Raw genomic sequence first — 26,277 nt, 5'->3', positions numbered from 1 at the left:
TGTCACTTTTTAACGCAAAAGGAGGAGCCGTCGGCCAAAGAATCAAGTCCCAAATGATGACACTCATCCAGGTAAGAGGAAAAAAAATGAAAAAAAATTACCATCCAAAATGTATTCTCTATCATGTACTTAGTCATCAATATTTCACTGTGTTCCTAATGGGAAGGATGGTGAGCACATGGCATTATGACACATGGTGAGCACATTCATAATATCTAGAGACTGATCATAACACCCTACATTGTCAGAACCCACCTCTTGTTCTTTAAAGGACAACTACACGTAAGGCACTGTTCTAAGAGTAGCATAGTTTAAGGGGGTAGTTAGCCCCAAAGTTAATGACAGTACGTTAACATGTCCTTGCTAGTTTTAAGATCTAGTGTGAAAATGCCCGAACATTCACTGAAGTTACACTTCCTCTGTGTACTCCAGGACTGTTCTTTTTGTTAATAGACATGCTGGCTGCATATGTATGTAAAGTGCATAAGAGATGCAATTCCCTCTTCACCATTTTCCAAGAGTGCGCCTTGCTCCTAAGCAGTCTCTTTACACATAAAAGGTCTACTAAAACATGTTTAAAAAAGCATTTGAGGTGAGAAATAGAAGCTTGATTCATATTGATGAACACAGCCTACTTGGACTGTTAAATCTCAATTTTGTGAACTGTCCCCCTTGACTTTTTGAGTAAAAAACTTCCTGAGATGCTGGTGATATTGTGAGACCTTGTAGTACAGTGGTGTATGTATAGTAGGACCTTTTACAACAATCTGTCATCAGGCTGTGAATTTTTATCAGATTTTACTTTTTGACAGGAACCATCTGCCTCTGTGGAGAAAAGGAGAGAAGTGGTCCTGAGATGCCTGATTGAGTACATGGGGGAGAAACAGGAAGACCTCAAGAGTGTCCATCACGTATGTATTGGGCTTAAAGCTACTTGTCAATTTCTGTCTGTATGTATTACAGTATTTCACAATTGCTAAAACACTAAACCTCATTCTCTGAACCCAATGCTCAGTGGCCTAAACCCATTTGTTGAATCAGTCACTTTGTAGGCAAAACCTTAAACAAGTTCAGGTAGTTAAGACACTGTTTGCAAATCTCATCCACTCTTTTTGCAAAACTCTAAACACATTCTTACTCACTAAAACACATTCTGCACTGTGTTGCAAAATGGTAAATACATGTGGCAAAAGTTAAACACAACTACAACACAGTTGTCATCCTTTAACACAATGACTCAAAATTATTCACACTTATTTCTAATGATGTGATCAAATCAACTGTATAAAATATAGGTCAGTTCAGAGTGCACAGGTGACACAGGTGCTGAATGATGATACCAACAATATAGGGAAACTATCTGAAAAGTAGAGGAGGAAGAGTATGTGTAAGAGGATGATGAGGAGAAAGAGCAAGGGGTGTGGAGACAAGGCTGTCAAGGCTGGATCCGGCACAGGTTTTTCCCTTTGCCTGGCAAGAGACGACATTGCCTGTGATGTGGAAAATGTCCTCAACAATATTCAATAATATTCAACAATATTATTGATCTGACAGTACTGACATTATAGGATGAGAACTGAACTAAGCTAGCCTAGATGATGACATCACTGTTTTCTGCAGAACTGCTTTATAGAGGAAAATAATTACAGTAAACACATAATAATTGATGGTCTTTACAATGTAAGTGAATCAACACTGAACTGACTTCAGCTGAACAATGACACTATTTTCTTTTAGAGCTGTACAGCCAAAATGAACCCTCTTTGCATTACTGATCATCATGTACCTGTTATCACTGTAAAGCTGATTTGACTATACTATACTAGACTATACTAGACTATACTAGACTATACTATACTATACTAGTATCTGTGTAGTATAAATTGCAATTGAAATAAAGGTGACTTGACTTGATTTAGGCCGGACCCAACATGAAGACGTGATGCTGAAGCAGAATGAATCTCTCACTGACTCTGAACTTTGTTTTGTGTGTGTGTGTGTGTGTGTGTGTGTGTGTGTGTGTGCGTACTGTATCATGCTTTTCATTTAGAGTTTTCTTTGACCTTTTAGTCATTTGCATTTAGACTGCTGTATGTTTGCAGTATGTAAGTACTGTATATACAGACATTCAATACTATATAATATTGAATATAATACTGTACTTGCAGTACATACAGTATACTTTAAATTCACATTGCTTGTGATTTCTATACATTTTATGTAATGGCAAAATGTGTTTACTGTTACAATATACTTTTTTTCTGTAACCTCATGTTCTGGATGTTGTGTTTTCCATTTTTTAATGTAGTGTCTAATGAATGATCTGTATGTGTTTATATTTTGCTTAATGTGTGTATGATCTGAAAGCTTTGTTTGATTTTGCCATAAGAGTCAGAAGTTTTGTGAAATTAGTTTGAAGATTGGATTTGTGTTTAATGTTTTGAGAAAATGAGTGATGGTTTCAAGAAATGTGTTTTAGCAATTGTGAAATACTGTAATATTGTGATGATATGGGGTAATTACGTTTGCTCTTGAAAGATATTTAAACTCTGTAGCTTATAGGATTAGTCCACTTTCAAATAAAAGTGAATAATACGGAATCACGTTCTGGCTGAAGCACTTCTGATGCGATCACTGTGTCTATAAAGCATATACATTTTCATTTGTTTTAAGAAAATGAGCGATGGTTTCTCTAGATAAGACTCTTATTCCTCGTCTGGTATCGTTTAAAGCTCTTTGAAGCTGCACTGAAACTAATTTTGACCTTCAACTGTTTGGAGTCCAGTGAAGTCCACTATAAGGAGAAAAATCCTATGTTTTCATCAAAAATCTTTATTTCTTTTCGACTGAAGAAAGAAAGACATGAACATATTGGATGACATGGGGGTGAGTAAATTATCAGGAAATTTTTATTTGAAAGTGGACTAATCCTTTAATAAACAGTAATGTGATGACTAATCAGATACAGGCAAGGACAATTGCATTGTTTTATTGTAATGCATCCTTTGTACCAGAAAAAGACAACACTCATGCTACAGTAGATCATGATAGTTTAGTACCCACACTCTATGGCATTGTCATTGTAGACTTCACTCTGGTCACATGCTCTAGTCACAGTATCCGTCTAGTATCCACCACTTTTAGCAAAAAAAATACAATTTTGACTTTGTGTCTTATCTGTCTTCTACCTGTCTGCTATATTCATCTAATTTACTGTTTGTCTGACCAAACTCTTGATTCTTTTTTGTCTCAACAATAGAGTCGTGATGAAACAGAGGTGCACACTGAGCTTGGCAGTTGCCCACTAAAAATTTACATGTGCCATCAGCCTGATATGATTGGGATCATCATAGAAGGACAGCCCGTGGTCAGAGGTGTGCCAAACCTGTCGAAAGCATGCTGCCTCCTGTTTGGACTTACCTATGCCCTCGACCTCAAGTATCCCTCAAAACTTGTGTATACATTTGAGATATATCAGAGGCTCTTTGTGGGATTGGACCCCATGCGTCCTAAGCCATCATCCAAGTATGCAAATCTCCTCACCAAGTTGTCTTAGATGATTTCTCAATGACATATGGCATTGTTTGCCATCATTTAAAAAAAAATGCAATCACTTTGGTAGGTGAGTTTACCAAATACCAACTTTAAACGTACCATAATCGGATACCAGTATTTTCATTTAAAATAATGAATGTCTTACAGATTTTCGTTTGTTTGTTTTTGACCTCAAGACTCATTTGAAAGGTACAAGTTGCTCAGGTAATATATGGTTATTTTCCTTTTGTGTTCATTGTTCAGTGCCTTAATTAATGTGGACTTTGGACTGTGTTCTGTGCGTATCATTACCTCATGAGGTATATACTTAACAGTGTTTTGTGCACTATTAGGGAGTTCTTAAATATTGGTTGTTTAAGATATAGAAATACTGTAATCATTTTTGACATTGCAGTTCCAGTGTGATACAATGTGATGTTATAGCTCACATTTACCTTTATCCTGTCCTAATGGCTGCAGATTCCAATGTGTGTGCTAATTTTCAAGAGTTTTTGAGCATGTTAAGGCCCCCAAAAAGCCCTGGATGGTTGAAAAAATGTATTCTTCCTAGAAAAACAAAAGGGCCCTGTGCCTAAGTGGCTTGGACCCTAAAAATCCTAAAGAAAACAATAGGGCCTTTGCCTTCGGCTTGGGCCCCAATTACTCCTCAACTCGTAAACTGTTTCACTTATAGTTTATTAATTTAAGTTCCAACCAACGAAGATGACAGTAAATCAGCTACACATTACAAAAGTGTAAATACAGACTCAGTTACTGAGATACCAGTCAACACAAGAAGAAAGGAATTAATTCATATTTTGAAGTTTCATTATTCCTGAATTAGGTTTTTCTGCCCTTTGTGTACTTGCAGTAAATAATTAAAAAAAATATTCAGTAATTTCATCTAATACGGTTACAACTAGAAAACTAGAAAATAGTAGATACATACCCCATTATTAAGAGGCCAGCCAACACGAGAAGAAAGATGTTAGCAGTTTTAAGGAGTTTCATCATTTTTGCATTAGGTTTTGTGTCCTTGTTCACTCAGAGAACTGAATGTCTGACAGATGTAGAGTATGGATGCAGGGAGGAGTAAGTAGTTGATTAAATAAGTGATTGCAAATTGTATGCAAACCATGGCAGAAAATATAGAATGAGGGGGCATTTCGTTTTTTATCAGTGTTGATTAAAAGTACAGATACATATCATAAAATATTACTCAAGTGAATGTATTTTGTCAAGTCAAGTCACCTTTATTTATATAGCGCTTTTTACAATGCAGATTGTGTCAAAGCAGCTTTACATTGATTACTGGTACATTATTTTGGCTGCACAGCAGCTCTTAAAGAATAGTGTCAATGCAGGCAGATCAAAGCACTGTTGAATATCAAAAGTCAAGTCAAATGTCAAGTGTCCCCTACTAAGCAAGCCAAAGGCGACAGCGGCAAGAAACCCAAACTCCAACAGGTGACATCAGGTGGAAAACAGGTGGCAAATACAGGTGCTGATCATAAATTTAGAATATCATCAAAAAGTTGATTTATTTCACTAATTCCATTCAAAAAGTGAAACTTGTGTATTATATTCATTCATTACACACAGACTGATACACCTGTTGTATAGGACTTGATGTTGATATCCCTTAATGCATACTTGAGGCACCGATGAGACTCCATGGGATGGTCCATTGAGTGATGGCACTGTCGTCAGGTATGCATCCCTTAATGCATACTTGATGCTCCGATGAGACTCCGTGGGATGGTCAGTTGAGTGATGGCACCCTTTGGGTTGTCAAGTGGGCACCCTCCTTCCTTGGTGTTTCGCTGATAGGCCCACGATCATCAATCTCGTAATCTGTTCCATTCCTGTGTTCATTACTGGGTTATCCACTGACGAGCCATCTTCCGCCCCCGTTCTCGCTGGCTCAGGGGGTGTTTTCTTCATAGGACTTTTTGTAGCTATGTGTGGGTGGGACCCATGCACCCATGCATATATTTCAAATGTTTATTTCTTTTAATTTTGATGATTATAACTGACAACTAAGGAACATCCCAAATTCAGTATCTCAGAAAATTAGAATATTACTTAAGGCCAATACAAAGAAAGGATTTTTAGAAATCATGGTCAGCTGAAAAGTATGAACATGAAAAGTATGAGCATGGACAGCACTCAATGCTTAGTTGGGGCTCCTTTTGCCTGAATTACTGCAGCAATGCGGCGTGGCATGGAGTCGATCAGTCTGTGGCACTGCTCAGGTGTTATGAGAGCCCAGGTTGCTCTGATAGTGGCCTTCAGCTCTTCTGCATTGTTGGGTCTGGCATATTGCATATTCCTCTTCACAATACCCCGTAGATTTTCTATGGGGTTAAGGTCAGGCGAGTTTGCTGGCCAATTAAGAACAGGGATAGCATGATCCTTAAACCAGGTACTGGTAGCTTTGCCACTGTGTGCAGATGCCAAATGAAATCTGCATCTCCATAAAGTTGGTCAGCAGCAGGAAGCATGAAGTGCTCTAAAACTTCCTGGTATATGACTGCGTTGACCTTGGACCTCAGAAAACACAGTGGACCAACACCAGCAGATGACATGGCACCCCAAACCATCACTGACTATGGAAACTTTACACTGGACCTCAAGCAACGTGGATTGTGTGCCTCTCCTCTCTTCCTCTAGACTCTGGGACCCTGATTTCCAAAGGAAATGCAAAATTTACTTTCATCAGAGAACATAACTTTGGACCACTCAGCACCAGTCCAGTCCTTTTTGTCTTTAGCCCAGGCGAGACGCTTCTGACGCTGTCTGTTGTTCAAGAGTGGCTTGACACAAGGAATGCGACAGCTGAAACCCATGTCTTGCGTACGTCTGTGCGTAGTGGTTCTTGAAGCACTGACTCCAGCTGCAGTCCACTCTTTGTGAATCTCCCCCACATTTTTGAATGGGTTTTGTTTCACAATCCTCTCCAGGGTGTGGTTATCCCTATTGCTTGTACACTTTTTTCTACCACATCTTTTCCTTCCCTTCGCCTCTCTGTTAATGTGCTTGGACACAGAGCTCTGTGAACAGCCAGCCTCTTTTGCAATGACCTTTTGTGTCTTGCCCTCCTTGTGCAAGGTGTCAATGGTCGTCTTTTGGACAACTGTCAAGTCAGCAGTCTTCCCCATGATTGTGTAGCCTACAGAACTAGACTGAGAGACCATTTAAAGGCCTTTGCAGGTGTTTTGAGTTAATTAGCTGATTAGAGTGTGGCACCAGGTGTCTTCAATATTGAACCTTTTCACAATATTCTAATTTTCTGAGATACTGAATTTGGGATTTTCCTTAGTTGTCAGTTATAATAATCAAAATTAAAAGAAATAAACATTTGAACTATATCAGTCTGTGTGTAATGAATGAATATAATATACAAGTTTCACTTTTTGAATGGAATTAGTGAAATAAATCAACTTTTTGATGATACTCTAATTATATGACCAGCACCTGTATATCTAAACTACGACATATGCTCTCAATGACAAATGCAGAACAGTTAGTTCATGCGTTCATGACCTCAAGGCTAGATTACTGTAACGCTCTACTGGGTTGTTGTTCCGCTCGCTTGATAAATAAACTACAGCTTGTACAAAATGCAGCAGCTAGAGTTCTTACTAGAACTAGGAAGTATGACCATATTAGCCCAGTTGTGTCAACACTGCATTGGTTTCCTGTTAAACATCGTATAGATTTTAAAATTTTGCTAATTACTTACAAAGCACTAAATGGTTTAGCTCCCCAGTACCTGAGCAAACTCTTAATGCATTATAGTCCTTCACGTTTATTGCGATCTCAGAATTCAGGCCAGCTGATAATACCTAGAATATCAAAATCAACCGCAGGCGGTAGATCCTTATCCTATTTGGCACCTAAACTCTGGAACAATCTTCCTAGCATTGTTCGGGAAGCAGACACACTCTATCACTTTAAATCTAGACTAAAAACACATCTCTTTAACCTGGCATACACATAACACATCATCAATTTATGTTTTCAAATCCATTAAAGGATTATTAGGCTGCATAAATTAGGTCAGCCGGAACCGGGAACACTTCCTATAACACCAGATGTACTCATTACATCAGAAGAAGAATGGCATCTAAGCTAATATTAGTCTCTCTGTTTATCCCGAGGTTTACCGTAGTCAGCCAGATCTGGGCCGTATCCAGGTGAAATTGAGGACCTACGGCTTGACACGACCACAAAACAGCCCTGAAGTGTCAGCAGAGATTGAATCAACTAGATCATCCACTGTGAAGGCCTCATCGACACGACAGCCAGTGGCACAGTTCCACAACAAACCGTCTGTACCGGCGTGATGACCTGGATGGAACTGGAATAAATACTTTGACTTTTGCAATCCCATCAGACTTATGATAGCAACCTGAATTGTAACAAAGAACTGTTCGCCAGAGGAGAACTGGCCCCCCGACTAAGCCTGGTTTCTCCCAAGGTTTTTTCTCCATTTTAACATCTGTTTGCCACCTGTTTTCCACCTCATGTCACCTGTTGGAGTTTGGGTTCCTTGCCGCTGTCTCCTTTGGCTTGCTTAGTTGGGGACACTTGACATTTGATATTCAACAGTGTTTTGATCTGCCTGCATTGACACCATTGTATGTGAACTGAACTGAGCTGGATGATGACATCACTGTTTACTCCAGTGCTGAACTCCACTGATAAATTAACTAAATTAATAACTATTGATTCTTACATCAGAATGAATCAATATTGAATTTACAGATGGATACTGACACCATTTTCTTTAAGAGCTGCTGTATAGCCAAAATTATATACCAGTTATCACTGTAAAGCTGCTTTGACACAATCTACATTGTAAAAAGCGCTATATAAATAAAGGTGACTTGACTTGACTATAGGTTTGCGTGTTTGAGTGTGTATGTGCGCAGAAGCTTGGTCTTTTTAAAAAAAAAGTGATATTTGCCAAATTAGTTTACTGGTCCGCATAATACAGAAAAATTTGTTGTGTCCGTGGATCTATGCAACGTATTCCCAAGTGAAACGGAATATTGAATAGAGGGCAGGGTTTAACTTTAGCACTCCTCCTCGCCATCTCTCGCTCATAGCGGACGGTGGGAGGGGTTTACGTGTTTTCAACCCAAGCCGTCAAACTGACGTCATCAGAGAAGGAACACTATTCCAGACTGGAAGTAACTTTTCAGATTTTGATTAAAGATTACCGTGATAAACAATTTTTTTTTTGGTGTAATAACTTGCACGGATTAATTGTTCACCACAAGACTAGTAATATGCACTAACAAAGTAAATAGGGTCAATTTTGATTTCATGCCAACTTTATATAAGGTTAAAAAGGAACATCATTCAGATATGACAAGCTGAAATTAGCTGGAAATTTGCTGAACAAGAGTAGCTATATTGGCTGAAGGAGACACTTTGCATATTGGTCATGGAACAGAAGCGGACAGACAGATAAGTAAAATAGAAACAGAGTTATTTGAATAACTGGATAGTTAACAGGAACGCAAAGGTGAGTATGGCAGTTCAATGAAATGATATGATGGCTTAGCTGAATAGTGATCAGAATGTCTCTTTGGCAGATGCAGGCTGATGGCTTGAAGGAAAACACAAAAGTTGCAGGCAGAAGACTGATGACAGAAGACTGGATCTTTGGCGGCAGGTAAGAAGACAGGTGAGTAGCAGGTAAGGAGTCTGTACGTGGAATGACTGGACCAGACAATGGGGTGCAAGTTGAGGTGGCTGATAAAGGGTGAGTTGATGAGGAGGTGCAGGTGTGATGAATTACAATTCTGGGGAGAGTGAACGAGTGTGCGGAGCATGCCGATCTGGTGAAGATGGGCTGATGGGCTGATGGTTCTTAATCATGTATTAATAGTTTCTTAATTTATTTGTGTTTTAATTGTGTGTTGAGTTTGTTGGTTGTATTGTTGAAGTTGGTGGCTACCGGGATTAATAACGTTTTTCAATCAATCAATCAATCAATCAATCAATCAGATGGTTGTGACTCTGTGACACATACACTATATTGCCAAAAGTTTTGGGACGCCTGCCTTTAGGTGCACATGAACTTTAATGACATCCCATTCTTAATCCGTAGGGTTTAATATGGAGTTGGCCCACCCTTTGCAGCTATAACAGCCTCAACTCTTCTGGGAAGGCTTTCCACAAGATTTAGAAGTGTGTTTATGGGAATTTTTGACCATTCTTCTAGAAGCGCATTTGTGAGGTCAGGCAGTGATTTTGGCAAGAAGGCCTGGCTCACAGTCTCCACTCTAATTCATCCCATGTAAAGACAGTAACTAAATCAGCATATTATCATCTCAAAAATATTGCAAGAATTTGCTCCGGCAAACGCATAGAGGCTTATAATAATTTTACTGGTTATTAACGAACCCATATCTCATTGCTACAGTGGCCCAGTAGTGCACGACACAATGAAATTAAAAAAGCAAACACAACGGTCACAATCGGTATTCGGTCTAACAATCTGTATTGTTAGTATTCTTTGCCAATGTTTTATAGAGTCGGCAGTGATATGAATACCACTGTATATCGACATGAAATATTAATTCAAAATCACTTGAGTGCACAATAGCTTCATATTTATACCTGTGAATGATTTGACGCGCTGCCACGGATGAAGGGAACGTCTGACAATTCCACCAAGTGGTTAAAACGCATAATTTGTATTCATTAAAATTACTTTTAACATGTAAAAACAGACATGTTCAAATTACAAAGCTTGTCAGTCTTACCAACAGGAAGTAACAAGCTTTGGAATTTTAACATGTCTGTTTTTAAATGTTAAACAATGTCATTGTAATGGATACAAATGGTCCCCCTATGGTCGGGAGCATTTCCGTTGTTTTGTGGCTCGATTTCGTTGTGTTGTGAACTTGTGTATGCTTTTTTAATTTCGTTGTGTTGTGCACTACTGGGCCACCGTACATTGCCCTACATGAGTTCATGATAAATGGCTTTTAGGTGTTCTAATTACGTGTTTATACTTACATATATCACCATGCCATACATGTAAGTTCATAACACAATAGCTTTGTCTATATTTTCTTCCCCATTCAACTCTTTCTACTTACTATTACAGGTTCTTAGGTAAGCACGGATTACTTCTCTTATCCCCTCTTTTGGGGGGTAGGCTCTGCCCCTGCCTTTATCTTCAGGCAGGACCTACCAGCTAACTTCAAGACCTGGACGGAGGACAGGGCCTATGCCAAAGAACTTTTAGAGAGAGCTTGTTGAGGGTTCTTTATTTTATTTATTTATGTCTGCTATTGTTTAAAATAAAATTCATTCATATTTAAATTCTCCCACTGAATCTTTTTGGTAGAACTCCTTTTCTTTCTAGATTTGTTATGTTTGTTATTTTGGCCTTTGGACACCCTGAAGAGATGCTCTCTTTCACTTGTTATATTTGTTTTTAATAAATTCAATCATTTTCCTTAAGTAGTTTTGTGCATTTGTTTGATTATCGACCGGAGTGATTTGAAACTGGGATTCCACTACCACAACCCTGTTTCTTTATTATGCACGTTTGGAGTTTCCCCTAGACACGGGGCGTAATACAAGGGAAAGGATGTTTTTGGTGAGTTTGTCAACACTCAGATTAAGTGCTGAAGTAGAACATGTATTTTACTGTTCTTTTATCTGTTCTGCCATATGTACAGTTGGATGTTTAAAATAATTTTAAGGATGGCAAACAATTCCATTATCTTCTTCTATGGACTTAATAGTCAAACAATCGGATCATGAAAAACATGTTATCCAAGAACTGCCTCTACACTACAGGAGAACTGTTGACAGTTTCATTATTTTGAATCATAATTTCAGTGGTAGGCCTTGCAATGTTATTTTTGTCATCAGGTTAACCTTAAATATATATTTGAATTTACCCAAAGTAGGTGACAGTTATAGTAATATACTCCTTCAGATGATTAAAATAATCCTTGAAAAATAATCAGAAAGAAAGAGAAAGAGCTGATGAAGGCAAACCTAGACACTGTGTGTATTTATCCACACCTGGACTTCACATTTCTGCAGCGTTCCCCCATGTAACTAAACAGAAAGGTAAACGGCGCCACCTGCTGGAAAACTTACAGTATGAGAGAGCTAGAATGTAATGTGATCTGAGATAGTTCCTCCTGATCGATCGGCCGCTGATTGGTAACACTTTTAATGATTGGTTATCAGTCCGATCACATAAAAATATCTCACAACGCAAAAGAAGCATTTGTGTCAGTGTCAGTGTTTCAAAAGTGTCGAGAAACAGTGAAAAATGTGGGTCCCACAGTAAATAAAGTGTGAGAAACATCGTCCATGACAACTAGCCTGATTCTCGACTCACACGAGAGGTCTGAAGAAGTTTGTGAAAAGCTCAGTGTCCGGTTGCATAAAGCACCTTAAGTGTAATTTTCCCTTAAGATCGCCCTTATGTTTCCCTTAAACTTAAGGGTGTTGCAGAAAATAACCGTTAAGTATTACTTAAGGGTTTCTTTAGGTGAAACGTCATAAACCCTAAAAATTTCCCTTAAGTATGTATTTTTCACTTAAGTAATCCCTTAAAAAAACGTAAGTGTTGCATAAAGCCCCTTAACCATCATTTCCCTAAGTATAACATAAGGTTAGGAAAACTTCACCTTAAGTGTTACACGGAGTGAGCAGGTTCAATCCAAGTCTTCTAACGAGACACGATCGACCGTTTTATATGATAAACATATTGTACTTTAGCGGTTTATTCACATAAACATTGATGAGATCACATATGTAGCACATATCTTATATGGTCAACGGAAGCGCAAACGTGCGTGCATCACACGCAAAAACAAACCTCATTGGTTCTTGCGCGCACGTTTGAGCTTCCGACACAGCCGTAATCATAAGGATGTCTTTCAATAAATGGACATAAATGATGAAAGAATATTAAAAATATCTTTATTTGTTATCCAAAGATGAATGAACGTGTTATGGGTTTGGAACGACATGAGGGTGAGTGAATGACGGCAGAAATCTCAATTTGAGTTTCTCGTCTGGTCGTTTTCTTTCATATTTGGTTTTCTTTTTTGTTTTCCTTATCCATCTTATGTTGTTTTCTGTGAAAACTTACCACGATATGTATTAACAAATAACGTGTCCATGGCAACAGTAGAATTTTATAATGGCAAAACCTGGGATGCTGTCATGAAACACTTAACAGTTTCTCTTACCTAAGTGAACAGTTTAAGAGATTATATGCAACACCCTTAAGTCATTCCATTAGTTAAGGGGAAATCACGCCTTAAGTGTCATACTTAAGGGAAAAACTTAAGGTGCTTTATGCAACCGGGCACTGGCCTTCGTTTTCCACCCTCAGTAAGGTACTTTCTGCTTTTAGCGTTATGAATCAGTGTGTTGAATCTGCTGTTCAGAGCGCCAAAGTCACGTGATTTCAGCAGTTTGGCGTTTGACACGCAATCCGAATCATGATTCGACACAAAAGATTCATAACGCTCCGAAGCTTCCTGAAGCAGTGTTTTGAAATCGGCCATCACTAAATAAGTCGTTATTTTGTTTTTTTGGCGCACCAAAAATATTCTTGTGGCTTTATAATATTAATATTGAACCACTGTACTCACATGAACTGATTTAAATATGTTTTTAGTACATTAATGGATCTTGAGAGAGGAAATGTCATTGCTGGCTATACAGGCCTCACTGAGCCATCGGATTTCATCAAAAATATCTTAATTTGTGTTCCGAAGATTAACGAAGGTCTTACGGGTGTGGAACGACATGAGCGTGAGTAATTAATGACATTATTTTCATTTTTGGGTGAACTAACCATTTAATATGTTAACAAAGACATTTAAGGCTTTAATTGAATTTCAAGTGTATCTAAACTTCAAGACTAAGAGATCTGTTTTTAAAGAGAGGGAAAACAGACGACAGCTGCTGGTATTTTACAGCAATAATCACGAGGCTTAAATCTGTTTCTTTCTCTCACCTGTTTCAGAACGTTTTCTCTCATCGAAGGGTCAGTCAAATCAACTCCGGAGTTAAACTGCATCTTTACAAATGATCTTTTTATAACGGGCCCTAAACAAAAACACATTGATACATGTGAAATGAAATAGTAGAGGTTGCATTCGTTAAAAGTTTTAGTTTTATTAGTGTATTTGTTGACAAAAATATGTGACAATGTTTTACCGTCGCCATAGATCTCCACCTCACAGAGAGCGAATATCTTCATGTCTCCAGGAATGATCAAATTCACATAACGTCCATCCATCCCATTACATGAGTAGCTGTAGGATTCGCCTGCTGGAATAGCAGGAATAACAGCACATCTACAGACAGAGAAACACATGGAGATAAAAAAATACTGCATTAATCAGTCACATTTATGCTCAATGCCTCATATTCTTTCAACCTCAGGATTCTCACATGGGATTGTTGCTGCCGTTGTTCTCCAAAGAGTGTCCGATGTGAATCTCCGCTCCGTTTAGTCGCTCTGCACAGCAGTCCTTTCTGTTAGTGATGACCACTCTACTAACTCTGTAAACATGACGCAGATCCAGCCTCCACCACGGGTTAGTCTCATTAAGGGTTGACGAGCATCCCGTGTACAGCTGCTGGAGACCTCGATTACCATCAATGGCCTTTTCAGCAGACCAGTCCGCAGATGTTGACGACTGTGTAACGGCTTCACCTGCTGCCAGATTTCCTAGGAATTTTTTTTTTAATTGCATGACATGCATGAGATTATTATTAGTTGTGAAGGGAGTAATTTCTAAATGAACAACTGTCAAAAAAACGACGCCCTCACAACTATATTCACAACAATTACATGATTAGTACCTCAACGGCCTCACATGAGAATGAACCTCATTGGTTCTTGTGGAAGCAATGAGGTTCATTCTCAGATTTTCATGAATGCAAGAGTGAATTACCTGCCAAATACCCATAGACTCCAACTTCACAAAGGCTAAGAATCTTCAGATTTCCAGGAATATGAACAACCATATAACGTCCCGCCGCATGAGAAATTGACCGTGGCACTCGCTGCAAGAGTCGAAATCACACCGCATCTACAGACAGAGAGTTCATCTGTTATCGGTTTCTGTTCATCTGTAGCCACATTCAGCAAAACAGTCAGAGAAAGCATTACATAGGGTTGCTGTAAATGTCAAGGAAGTTCCCAATATGAATCACTGCTCCGTTTATCCTCGCAGCATTGCTGTGTCTATTAGTGATGCTCACTCTGTTCACTCTGTATACTTTCAGAAGATCCACTCTCCACCACGGGTCGGTCTCTTCGTTAGTGTGGGTCCAGGAATTGAGCAAACCATCAATGGCAAATTCAGGCACAGAGCCGGCGTAAGTTGAAGACTGACTAGTTGTCCCCCATACTGCTGTGTTCTCTGGAAAATGTTTCAGGGATGAAGGCCAGTGAGAATCACCATCTTTTTATTCTCATCAAGCATTAGATTTTGCAGAAGACCTTGTAGAAGAAGCATTTCACCATCAGCAAAATGCATACCAGAGTCTGAAATTAAGTGTTAAAAGGGAAGTTGATTATGATTTGACTTTTTTAAACTTTAGTTAGAATGTAATGTTGCTGTTTGATCATAAACAACATCTGCAAAGTTACGACGCTCAAAGTTCAATGCAAAGGAGATATTTTCTTTTACAGAAATCGCAACAAATGGCTGGTAGGGACTACAACGAGCTTCTTCCTGGGTTTGTGACATCACCAACCCTAAAATTTACATAAACCCCGCCCCCGAGAACACACAACAAAGGGGGCGGGGTCATGTTGGGCTGCTTTAGAGAAGAGGAAGAGTTGTTGTAGTAGAGTGTTGTTGTCATGCCGTCATTTTACGCCGGACTGCTTCACAAACGACGGTCAGTTCAACACAAAAGATGAACATGACGGCACATGCTAGTGGATGAGTTGAATCAACTCCACAGCAACTACATAAATCTATCTACTAACCATTCAGAAACATCCAGTTTTATTCTAAAAGTTGTAACTTCTTCCTGAGTCTCTCCATCAGTGTCGACTCCGGTTTGAACAAAGTAAGGCTGAACACCGTTACTGACAATCCTCATTTTGGCTGCGTGAGATTCTCCAGCTTTGTTGTTGTTGAGCAGCAGCTCATTTGCATTTAAAGGGACACACACAAAAACGGCGTGTTTTTGCTCGCACCCAAATAGAGGCAAATTTGACAAGCTATAATAAATGATCTGAGCTGAAACTTCACAGACACATTCTGGAGACACCAGAGACTATATTACATCTTGTGAAATAGAGGCATTATAGGTCCTCTTTAAGGGTGCAAAAATGCCACAGATATTTCAAATGAAGAGGGAAAGGAATGATCCTGTAATGAGCGTCAGAAATCCAACATTTGTTATATCATATAATTCTAATCTAGGTCTATATCGTGATTTGTTTTATATTGCACAGAAAGCATTATAATCTAAAAACTGGATAAGAAATGAAAGTTGCGATGAAATGGATGTAGCAGCTCTTTTCTTACATATTATGACGTACATCTGATTGAAACAGATTACTAAAAATAAAAGAATAAATTAGGACGGGACTTGGTTCAATAAAGGCAAAATTATTCCTGATAATTTTGGGGGAAATATTGCCAGTTAATAAGATTTTCTGACTAACTGGTCTCAGGAACTGGAACCAGCTGAAGTGGAAGAAATGGACATCAGAGCTTCATTACAGGGCTAAATTTTCAAGTACTTTTATATTTTCCAGTTCAAACAGACAAAACAGAACAATCAATAAACTGAATGATTCTTACCTTCCTGTCCATTCACTGTTTCCTCAGTCAGTAAAAACCCTGTGGAATCAGGATTTGATGAATCATGTTTTTGATTTAATTCATTTTGATATCATTGCTAATAAATAAAACATCATGTGAATGATAATGTTGATAACTGCGTAACTTCCAGTAATTATAGTGTACCTATAACATAAGTATGTGTAAGTCTGGAGAATAAAGTGGTTACAACCAGGAAAATAACAAATTAATTATACTGTAAGTATTTTAGAACTAAGGGGTACTTATACTAGGGGAAATGCTCTTGTTACAGGGTAAGTATGACATCTGCGGGCTGTAAAGTATGTAGTTACAGGGTAAGTACAATAAAAAAAACACAATCTGATATCACTGACTCTGAAACATTTATTTGAAAAACAACTTAATTCAAAACTGGTTTACAACACTTCTTAATTCATTTATTTATTTATTTTTTTAAATCAGCTTTTCATTTCAAATTCCAAAGTCTTGACAGAAAGTAGCACGTTTTGTCCCTTTTTTCTCTCTTGCTTGGCTTCCTCCTCCTCTTGTTCCTTTTCTTCTTTTTCAGTCTTTCCACTAATGAATCTTAAGAAGGAATCCCATGACATTTGTTATTCTGTATTATGTATTAAAAGAAATACAGTACACCCAGAAATGTTCTCATGGTTTACTCATCTTTTCACTTCCAACCAACTTTCACCAGTGCCGGCATGAGAGGTCGACTTCATGTTTGACGAAGCACATTGTAATGAGCAACGTGAAGCTTCAAGCTTTCATGGCGTTCTCGCGGGAGTTGATTCATCCATTGCGGTCATATGGATTACTGTAGTTATTGCTGTATGTGCTGTTTGATGCTTCGTTTTTTAGGAACACATGATCTTGCTTTATAAAGCATTCCCAGAAATTATTTATTTTTCTAAAAAAAACTTTGTGTTCATCTGAAGAAGGAAAGTCATATACACCTCCGATGGCATGAGGGTAAAAGATGAGTAAATGGTGAGAACATTTCTGGGAGTACTGTATTTTCTTATACAGAATTTAAAGGGAAAAAATGTAGAAGAGGAACAAGAGGAGGAGGAAGCCAAGCAAGAGAAATGAATAAGAAGTGTTGTAAATCTGTTTTGAAATAAGTTGTTTTTCAAATAAAGGTTTCCAAGTAATATCAGATTGTGTAAATGTGTTTTTATTGTACTTACCCTGTAACTACATGAAACAAGAGTACACTTCCCCAGTATTAAAAAATTGCAATATTGTAGTTTTACTTGGCTTGGAATAACTCAGTCAGTGCACTTTTGCAATAAAAACAAAATACTGTGTAAATGCACTGATATGTAGCCTTCTGTCAGGCTTGCTCCAAGGAAGACTGAAGCAGAAGATACAAGTAACACATTGAAGTTTAATCTCAGAGACTGGAAAAATGGGTAACAGCAAACACAGTAGACATTAACAATACTGGACACTGAACTGAACACAGGCAGGGACTTAAGTACACAATACAAATGACAAACAGCTGTGAAGGCAATCAGTGTCCATGGTGAGTGATGAGTGGCGGGAACAAAGAAGCACATGACAAACAAAACAAACGGGACAAGGCGGTGACTGTGACACCTACCCTGTAAGTTTTAAAAAAGACTTTATATATTTGTACACTATTATTACAAAAAGGTGTGTAGTGTATGTTCTCGCTAAATTGCTCCCAAAAGTAAGACTGTTCTCTATAATAATAGTATAAGTACCCCTTAGTTCTAAAATATTTACAGTTTAAATAATTTGTTATTTTCCTGGTTGTTACCCCTTTATTCCCCAGACTTACACATACTTACTTTATGTGTAAGTAATGAGATAGAATGAGATAATGGGAAAGAACCAAATTGCATATCACAGCCATGCAGATGACAGCCAGATTTACCTAGCCATATCACCTAACGACTACTGCCCCATTGACTCCGTGTGCCAATGCATTGATAAAATTAAAAATTGGATGTGCCTAAACTTGCTTTAGTTAAACAAAAACAAAACTGAAGTCATTGCGTTTGGAAACAAAGATAGTGAATGCATACCTTCACTCTAGGGGTCAAACAACTAAGAATTAAGTCAGGAATCTTGGTGTGATTTTGGAGTCAGACCTGAGTATCAGTAGCCATGTAAAGACAATAACAAAATCAGCATATTATCATCTCAAAAATATTGCAAGAATTAGATGCTTTGTCTCCAGTCAAGACTTTCATCACCAGCAGGGTGGATTATTTTAATGGGCTCTTCACAGGCCTTCCCAAAAAGACCATAAGACAGCTGCAGCTCGTACAAAACGCTGCTGCCAGGATTCTGAGCAGATCCAGAAAATATGAACACATCACACCAGTCCTCAGGTCCTTGCACTGGCTTCCAGTTGCATTTAGAATTGATTTTAAAGTACTGTTACTTGTTTATAAATCACTCAATGGCCTAGGACCTCAATACATTGCAGATATGCTCATAGAATATAAACCTAACAGATCACTCAGATCATCAGGATCAAGTCATTTAGAAATACCAAGGTGTAGCACAGTTAAGTTCGTAGTGGGGGAAGGAAGAGGACAGGGTCGACGAACAACTGCTGACTGAGACTTTATTGACTTTCAAAAAGGTTCAACAGAAAGACTGTGCAGCGCACAACAACGAAAATAAACAATCAACAAAGGGCTTCAACCCAGGTTCGGTATACACCATCCACAAAGGGCTTCACTCCAGGTTCGGTATACACCATCCACAAAGGGCTTCACTCCAGGTAACTCAACACGGCTCAGTCAGCAGTACCCCTCTCTCTCACACACTCCTGCTTCTCACGGCGTTTTATCCTGTCTCCGCGCCAATCACTGGAATGAGAAACAGGTGTTCATGATTTGTATTCAACCCACTCACTTACCAAGCGTCTCCCGCTATTCTCTCCGGTTGCAGACCTCGCTGAGCCACGCCCCCCTCGCCACATACCCCCACCGCCCGACTCAGGCTGGGGAGCCGTCCGGCCTGCAGCCCCCCCCCCCATTTCTGGAGAGGAAATCGGCCACAGCCATCCGAACACCCGGCCTGTGGACCACCTTGAACTTAAAAGGCTGTAGAGCCAGATACCAACGAGTGATCCGCGCGTTGGTATCCTTCATGCGGTGGAGCCACTGCAGGGGAGCGTGGTCCGAACAGAGAGTGAATTCCCGCCCCAGGAGATAATAGCGGAGGGTGAGGACGGCCCACCTGATAGCCAAACACTCTTTTTCTACGGTACTGTACTTAGCTTCTCTCTTAGAGAGCTTACGGCTAATGTACAGTACCGGCCGCTCCTCACCCTCTATCTCCTGGGACAGGACAGCACCCAGCCCTCTGTCCGACGCGTCAGTCTGCAACAGAAAAGGGAGAGAAAAGTCAGGAGAGTGAAGCAATGGCCCGCCACATAGAGCAGCCTTCACCTGGGTAAAGGCCTGCTGGCACAGCTCCGTCCACTGGACCGTATCTGGAGCATCCTTTTTAGTTAGATCAGTCAACGAGCTGGTGAGGGCCGAATAATTAGGTACAAACCTTCTATAATATCCCGCCAGCCAGAGGAACTGTCTAACCTCCTTTTTGGTCTTGGGGCGCGGACAGGTCGCAATCGCTGCTGTCTTGTCAATTTGGGGACGCACCTGCCCATGCCCCAAGTGGAAGCCCAGATACCTTACCTCCACGCGCCCAATTGCACACTTCTTCGGGTTGGCCGTGAGCCCAGCCCCTCTCAGCGATCTCAGGACGGCTCTCACATGCTGCATATGCCGCTGCCAATCGTTACTATAGATAATAATATCATCTAGATAGGCAGCCGCATATGCAGCAAGGGGCCGGAGAATCTTATCCATGAGCCGCTGAAAGGTAGCCGGTGCCCCGAACAGCCCGAACGGAAGCGTAACAAATTGGTGTAATCCGAACGGCGTCGTGAAAGCTGTCTTTTCTTTGGATAAAGGCGACAAGGGGATCTGCCAGTACCCTTTCGTTAAGTCCAGTGTCGAATAAGCCGCACCTAGCCGGTCAAGCAATTCGTCCACCCGCGGCATTGGATACGCGTCGAATTTCGACACTGCATTCACCCTGCGATAGTCCACGCAGAAACGTACCGAGCCGTCGGTCTTGGGGACCAAAACTATCGGGCTCGCCCAGTTACTGCTGGACTTTTCTATTACCCCCATTTTCAGCATTGCCTCTAATTCGTCCTGAACTACCTTTTTTTTGTGTTCAGGTAACCTATACGGCCGGCTGCGAATAACCACGCCCGGCTCCGTCTCAACGTGGTGCTGAATGAGGTTGGTACGTCCCGGCAGGGGAGAGAACACGTCTGCAAATTCGAGAGGTGATCTCCTCCCGGGATCAGAGCGAGGGATTGAGTTTTTATATTCGCCTCTGGCCCGAGATCATCCTCCCTGCTAATCACCGTCACCAGCATCACTGATTCAGCCTCATTCCATTTTTTGAGGAGGTTGAGGTGATAAATTTGACGTGACCCCCTCCTGTCAGACCGTACCACCTCATAATCGAGCTCGCCCACTTGCCGTGTGACCTCAAAGGGTCCTTGCCACTTTGCAAGTAATTTCGAATTTGAAGTAGGGAGTAATACAAGCACTTTCTCTCCCGGTGTAAATTTACGTAAATTAGACCGTCTGTCATACAGCTGGCTCTGTCTGTGCTGGGCTTGTAACAAATTCTCCATTGATAGCCGCCCCAAAGTGTGGAGTTTTGTTCTCAAGTCCAGCACATACTGAATTTCGTTTTTGGCCTGAGATGGTCCGTCCTCCCAAGCCTCCCTCAGGACATCCAGGACCCCACGGGGCTGACGTCCAAAGAGAAGCTCGAAGGGGGAAAACCCCGTGGAGGCTTGCAGGACTTCTCGCACTGCGAATAACAGAGGTTCTAACCACTTATCCCAATTTTTGGCGTCCTCTTGAACGAACTTACGAATCATGGATTTAAGCGTGCGATTAAAACGTTCGACCAGCCCGTCTGTTTGTGGGTGAAAGACGCTGGTACGAACCGATTTAATGCCCAATAATTCGTACAGTTCGCGTAACGTGCGTGACATAAACGCCGTGCCTTGATCAGTGAGGATTTCTTTTGGAATCCCCACCCGGGAGATTAAACGAAACAGTGCATCCGCAACACTCTTAGCGGAAATGTTGCGGAGAGCCACTGCTTCGGGATATCGCGTTGCATAATCAACAATGACTAATGCAAAGCGATGTCCTCTTGCTGATCGTTCTAATGGCCCGATGAGGTCCATACCAATTCTCTCGAAGGGGACCTCCATTAATGGAAGTGGGCGCAACGGCGCTTTTGGGGTGGCCGGTGGGTTCACCAACTGGCATTCACGACAAGACGCGCACCACCTGCATACATTCTCGTGAATGCCCGGCCAGAAAAACCGGGTCATGAGACGATTTAGTGTCGCCGCCTGTCCCAAATGCCCCGCCATCGGATTAGAATGAGCCGCGTGGAAAAGCTTTTCCCTGCGGCTCTTTGGCACTAACAACTGGGTTGTATCTTCTTTTGTTTGAGTGTCTTGGGTCACTCGGTACAACCTATCTTTTATAATCGCGAAATATGGATAAACAAGCGGACGTCCAGGCTGGAGAGGCTGACCATCAATTACGCAGACCCTTTCAAATGCATGTTTTAGTGTCTCATCGTGAGACTGCTCCAGGGGAAAATCATCGCGTTCCGGGAGAATTAGTCTTCCGGCTTCACTCAGTTCCCCTGCAGCAGAGTTCTCCGGTCTCTGATCAGTCTCTCCTACCTGCACTCGCGCCTGTTTACCCCGCGCTCCTTTCCCCCAAGAGGCATCCGAGCATAAACATATAATTGTTTGAACGCAGGCCAATCCGTTCCCAAAATTACCGGTTGCCGGAGGTGCGGGTTAACTGCCACCTCAACACTATGCTTTTGTCCCCTAAATTTAATGATTGGCATTCATTAAATTGGCATTATAGGATATCTTACCACATCCCCGTGCACGCACCGAACCCCAACCATGCGGCCTGTATCCAATGCCCCCGATGAAATCAGGCTTTGATGAACAGAGGTTTGGTTGCAGCCCGAGTCCACCAAAGCCTGATAGGTACCCCCCTTGATACTCACAGGTATTTGGTACCCGCCAGCTTGACCAGGGGCGGCCTGTGGATCGTCGGGGACCCGGATCATTGTCCTGACCTCCATAACCGGACATTTATCCACGAAATGATCCGGATCCCCACACCGCCAACAGGCCGGCCCAGACCTGCCCGCCGCTCCAGTGGCAGAGAGTGGGCTGAACGGTTGGCGCGGAGAAAGGAGAGAAGCAGGAGTGGGGTCCGTCCCGGCAGCAGGGAGTCCCGCCCCCCTGGGTCCGCAGGAAGGTGCCTGTCCCGTTCCGCCCCGCCCTCGGGACGGAACACGAGGCGGGCCGGGCGGACGAGACCTAGGAAGAGGGACAGGTCTAGAGAGAGAGGGGGACAAAAGAGAGGGAGAGAGAGAGGCAGCTGGAAGGGGCTCGCCGACCCCGTGGCACACCACCATGTGGTCCTCCGCCAATTGGATTGCTGAGTCCAGCGACGTGGGGCGGTGGCACTGGACCCACTCAGCATTTTTTTTTGGGAGCCGAGTGATGAACTGCTCCAGCACCACTCGATCGATGACCAGGTCCAAGTCGCTTCCCTCAGCCAGCAACCATTTGCGGCACGAGTCCCGGAGCTGTTGGGCCATCATAAAGGGCCGGCCGGACTCACCCAGGTCGAGGGAGCGGAAGCGCTGTCGATGCTGCTCCGGGGTCCGACCGACCCGCTGGATGATGGCCCGCCGTAGGTCGTCATAGACCAGGAGGTTCTGGACTGGGAGCTGCTGTGCCGCCACCTGCGCTTCTCCTGAGAGGAGCGGGACCAGCCTCATAGACCACTGGTCCCGCGGCCATTTACACGCTTCGGCGGATCTTTCGAAGAGCTCAAGGAAAACTTCGGGGTCGTCCAGCGGACCCATCTTGTTTAGGGGCAGGTGGACAGGCACAGCTGGCTGCTCGGTGGGCTCCAGGGGAACCTCCCGGTCAATCCAGCTCCGGAACGCCTCGCGGTCCTCCTGCTGGGTCTGTAAGATGGCTTGGAAACACCGCTCCTGATCGCTTCGTAACTCCAGCAGGGCCTGTTGTTGTTCGCAGTGCAGGACCGCGAGGGACGCGATGATGTCCGCAAATGGGGTGGAGGACGATGCTTGCATGGCGATGTGCTCCCGTCTTCCTTCCCGGGTTTCGGCACCAGTGTAGCACAGTTAAGTTCGTAGTGGGGGAAGGAAGAGGACAGGGTCGACGAACAACTGCTGACTGAGACTTTATTGACTTTCAAAAAGGTTCAACAGAAAGACTGTGCAGCGCACAACAACGAAAATAAACAATCCACAAAGGGCTTCACCCCAGGTTCGGTATACACCATCCACAAAGGGCTTCACTCCAGGTTCGGTATACACCATCCACAAAGGGCTTCACTCCAGGTAACTCAACACGGCTCAGTCAGCAGTACCCCTCTCTCTCACACACTCCTGCTTCTCACGGCATTTTATCCTGTCTCCGCGCCAATCACTGGAATGAGAAACAGGTGTTCGTGATTTGTATTCAACCCACTCACTTACCAAGCGTCTCCCGCTATTCTCTCCGGTTGCAGACCTCGCTGAGCCACGCCCCCCTCGCCACACAAGGGTTCACTCAAAGCAAGGAGAGTCTGCTTTTAGCTGTTACGCCAGCCGCAGCTGGAACCAGCTTCCAGAAGAGATCAGATGTGCTCCAACAGTAGCCACATTCAAATCCAGACTCAAAACACATCTTTTTATCTATGCATTTGCTGATTGAGCACTGAGCTATATCCAAACTGCTTGCACTTTATTTTATACATATTATCTTTTTATTCTTTCAACTCTTTTTTTTTTTTTTTTTTTTTTTTCATTTTTAATGCATTTTATATCTTTTATGTATAATCTTTTTATTTTCTGACTTTTAATGTATTTTAAATCTTGCTGTCTGGTTGAAAGAGCTGGGAGAATTAGGAAGTAAGCATTTGTTATCCCTGGATGGAGCTCTGACAAAGTTAGTCCAGGAAGATTTGTCTGTAAGGGTAATGTTTAAACGCACAGCTTCCTGACAAATATAAACAGTTATCCCTCTGCATGAGGAAGATCCATTTAGATCCGCTGTGATGGACAACAAAAAACTCCCCGAAACAAGATAGCAAAATTCTCTGTTTTTACTGTTATTTGCATTTCTTATGTGTTCCATTATTATTACGTACTTCTTTATGTAAAGCACTTTGAATTACCATTGTGTATGAAATGTGCTATACAAATAAAATTGCCTTACCTTGCCTTATAGGTACACTATCATTCCTGTAAGTTATGCTGTAAATATGTTGTAATTTCGCAGTACTTACGGGCTGTAATCTAAAGCGTTAACAAATCATAAAACATTGATCTGTGCCATAATCATGTTGGAGGAAACTACTACTAAATTAATAATAATAATCTGTAAAGAGCAGAATATTTGTTTAAAATCAGACAAAAACAAATGTTTGTGCAGAACCACAACAAGACAAATACAGACATAAAGAACACCATCAAACCATTTACATACACAAATGAGCATCTATTTAACATAAGATTTGATTTGTAAAGTAGATCTAAAAAAAATAAACCTAGAAAAACTAGGCCAGAGACAAGGAACTCTATGACCTGTTGAAAAGACTGGGGTCAGTAATATGTTTTTAAGAACTTGACAGATTTAGTCATCAAGAATGCATTAAGTAGCCTAAGCTCAAAAACAAAATTTAGCCTTTTTAAGAATAATTAAATTTAATAATTAATTAATGATTATTCAATTAAAATTCTTAAGGATTATTCAGTTCAATTTGATGGAATATTAATTCCATCTATTAATTATTAATTGCATGAATCTTAAAAAAAGATTGTGGATCTTTCTATTCATCAAAGAATCCTGAAAAATAAAATGTATGACAGTTTCCACAAAAATATGACTGTTTTCAACATTGATAATAATCCTTAAATGTTTCTTGATCATCAAATCATCATATCAGAATGATTTCTGAAGGATCATGTGACACTGAAGACTGGAGTAATGATGCTGAAAATTCAGCTTTGATCACAGGAATAAATTACACTTTACTATATATTCACATAGAAAACAGCTGATTTACATTCTAATAATATTTCACTGTTTTTACTGTATTTATGATCAAATAAATGCAGCTTTGTTGAGCATAAAAATAATTTCAAAAGCATGACAAATCCACAAACTTCTGAACGGAGGTAAAAAAGTTACATAATGCAAATCACGATTTAAAAAATGTTGTGGTTCATGATACACAAGCAAGAATGCATGAAACAGAAACTTATCTAGAATATTTAGATTTGTTTGGCAAGAAATTTCAACACTTTACAATAGAAAATCCAGTAGAAAGTGAGATAAGTGTAAACTAATCTACAAACAGAGCAAAATTCAGGGAAAGATTGCAGAAATCTCAGTTGATATTAGTGTAAAACAGCAGATTCATGTATGTCGTACTTTACCCAGTAAGATCCACAGGCTCTTGAAGAGCTTCATCATGTTGATAAAAGGCGTCTGTCTTTCTTTAGGGAGTGAGTTATATATGTTTTATGGAGGAAGACACATCACATGACATGCATCGTCTCTCCTCCCTTCTATCAATATCACACTCACCTGTCTCTCTCTTCACTCTCTCTGAATTTACTTAAAACATTGTTTTCAGAGATTGTATTTCATTTAACAGTCAAATCTGTATCTAACAGTTATAACTTAATGTTACTATTTGCTTGTAATTATCATGCTGTGATATTATGTACTATTATTTATATACTTGCAAAA

General features: G+C 40.9%; 3 protein-coding genes across 3 annotated transcripts in view; all 3 read right to left on the bottom strand.

Annotated features, from left to right (window-relative positions):
- Nucleotides 1-26,277, bottom strand: part of LOC125270868 (globoside alpha-1,3-N-acetylgalactosaminyltransferase 1-like) — a 201,621-nt gene that overhangs the window by 126,121 nt on the left and 49,223 nt on the right. The gene's annotated exons all lie outside the window — the stretch shown is intronic.
- LOC125270872 (fucolectin-like) lies at nt 13,452-15,079 on the bottom strand. The gene is made up of 2 exons (XM_048194879.1): nt 13,996-15,079; nt 13,452-13,898 (listed from the first exon to the last, which is right to left on the bottom strand). Exons 1-2 carry the CDS (start codon nt 14,307-14,309, stop codon nt 13,475-13,477), a joined length of 738 nt encoding a protein of 245 aa, XP_048050836.1. The 5' UTR covers nt 14,310-15,079; the 3' UTR covers nt 13,452-13,474.
- LOC125270869 lies at nt 18,909-24,027 on the bottom strand. The gene is made up of 2 exons (XM_048194877.1): nt 22,503-24,027; nt 18,909-19,228 (listed from the first exon to the last, which is right to left on the bottom strand). The coding sequence occupies exons 1-2, from the start codon at nt 23,607-23,609 to the stop codon at nt 19,226-19,228; spliced, it is 1,110 nt and encodes a 369-aa protein (XP_048050834.1). The 5' UTR covers nt 23,610-24,027; the 3' UTR covers nt 18,909-19,225.

The sequence above is a fragment of the Megalobrama amblycephala genome, linkage group LG6 (assembly GCF_018812025.1).
Source record: "Megalobrama amblycephala isolate DHTTF-2021 linkage group LG6, ASM1881202v1, whole genome shotgun sequence".
NCBI lineage: Eukaryota > Metazoa > Chordata > Actinopteri > Cypriniformes > Xenocyprididae > Megalobrama > Megalobrama amblycephala.
This window is presented reverse-complemented; position numbering and strand designations above follow the sequence as displayed.

Coding starts and splice junctions, on each gene's coding strand:
- LOC125270872 (XM_048194879.1), bottom strand. CDS start 14,309: ATGCATGTCATGCAATTAAAAAAAAAATTCCTAGGAAATCTGGCAGCA. Junction 13,899..13,995: donor AACGGCAGCAACAATCCCAT/GTGAGAATCCTG, acceptor CTCTGTCTGTAG/ATGTGCTGTTATTCCTGCTA.
- LOC125270869 (XM_048194877.1), bottom strand. CDS start 23,609: ATGCAAGCATCGTCCTCCACCCCATTTGCGGACATCATCGCGTCCCTC.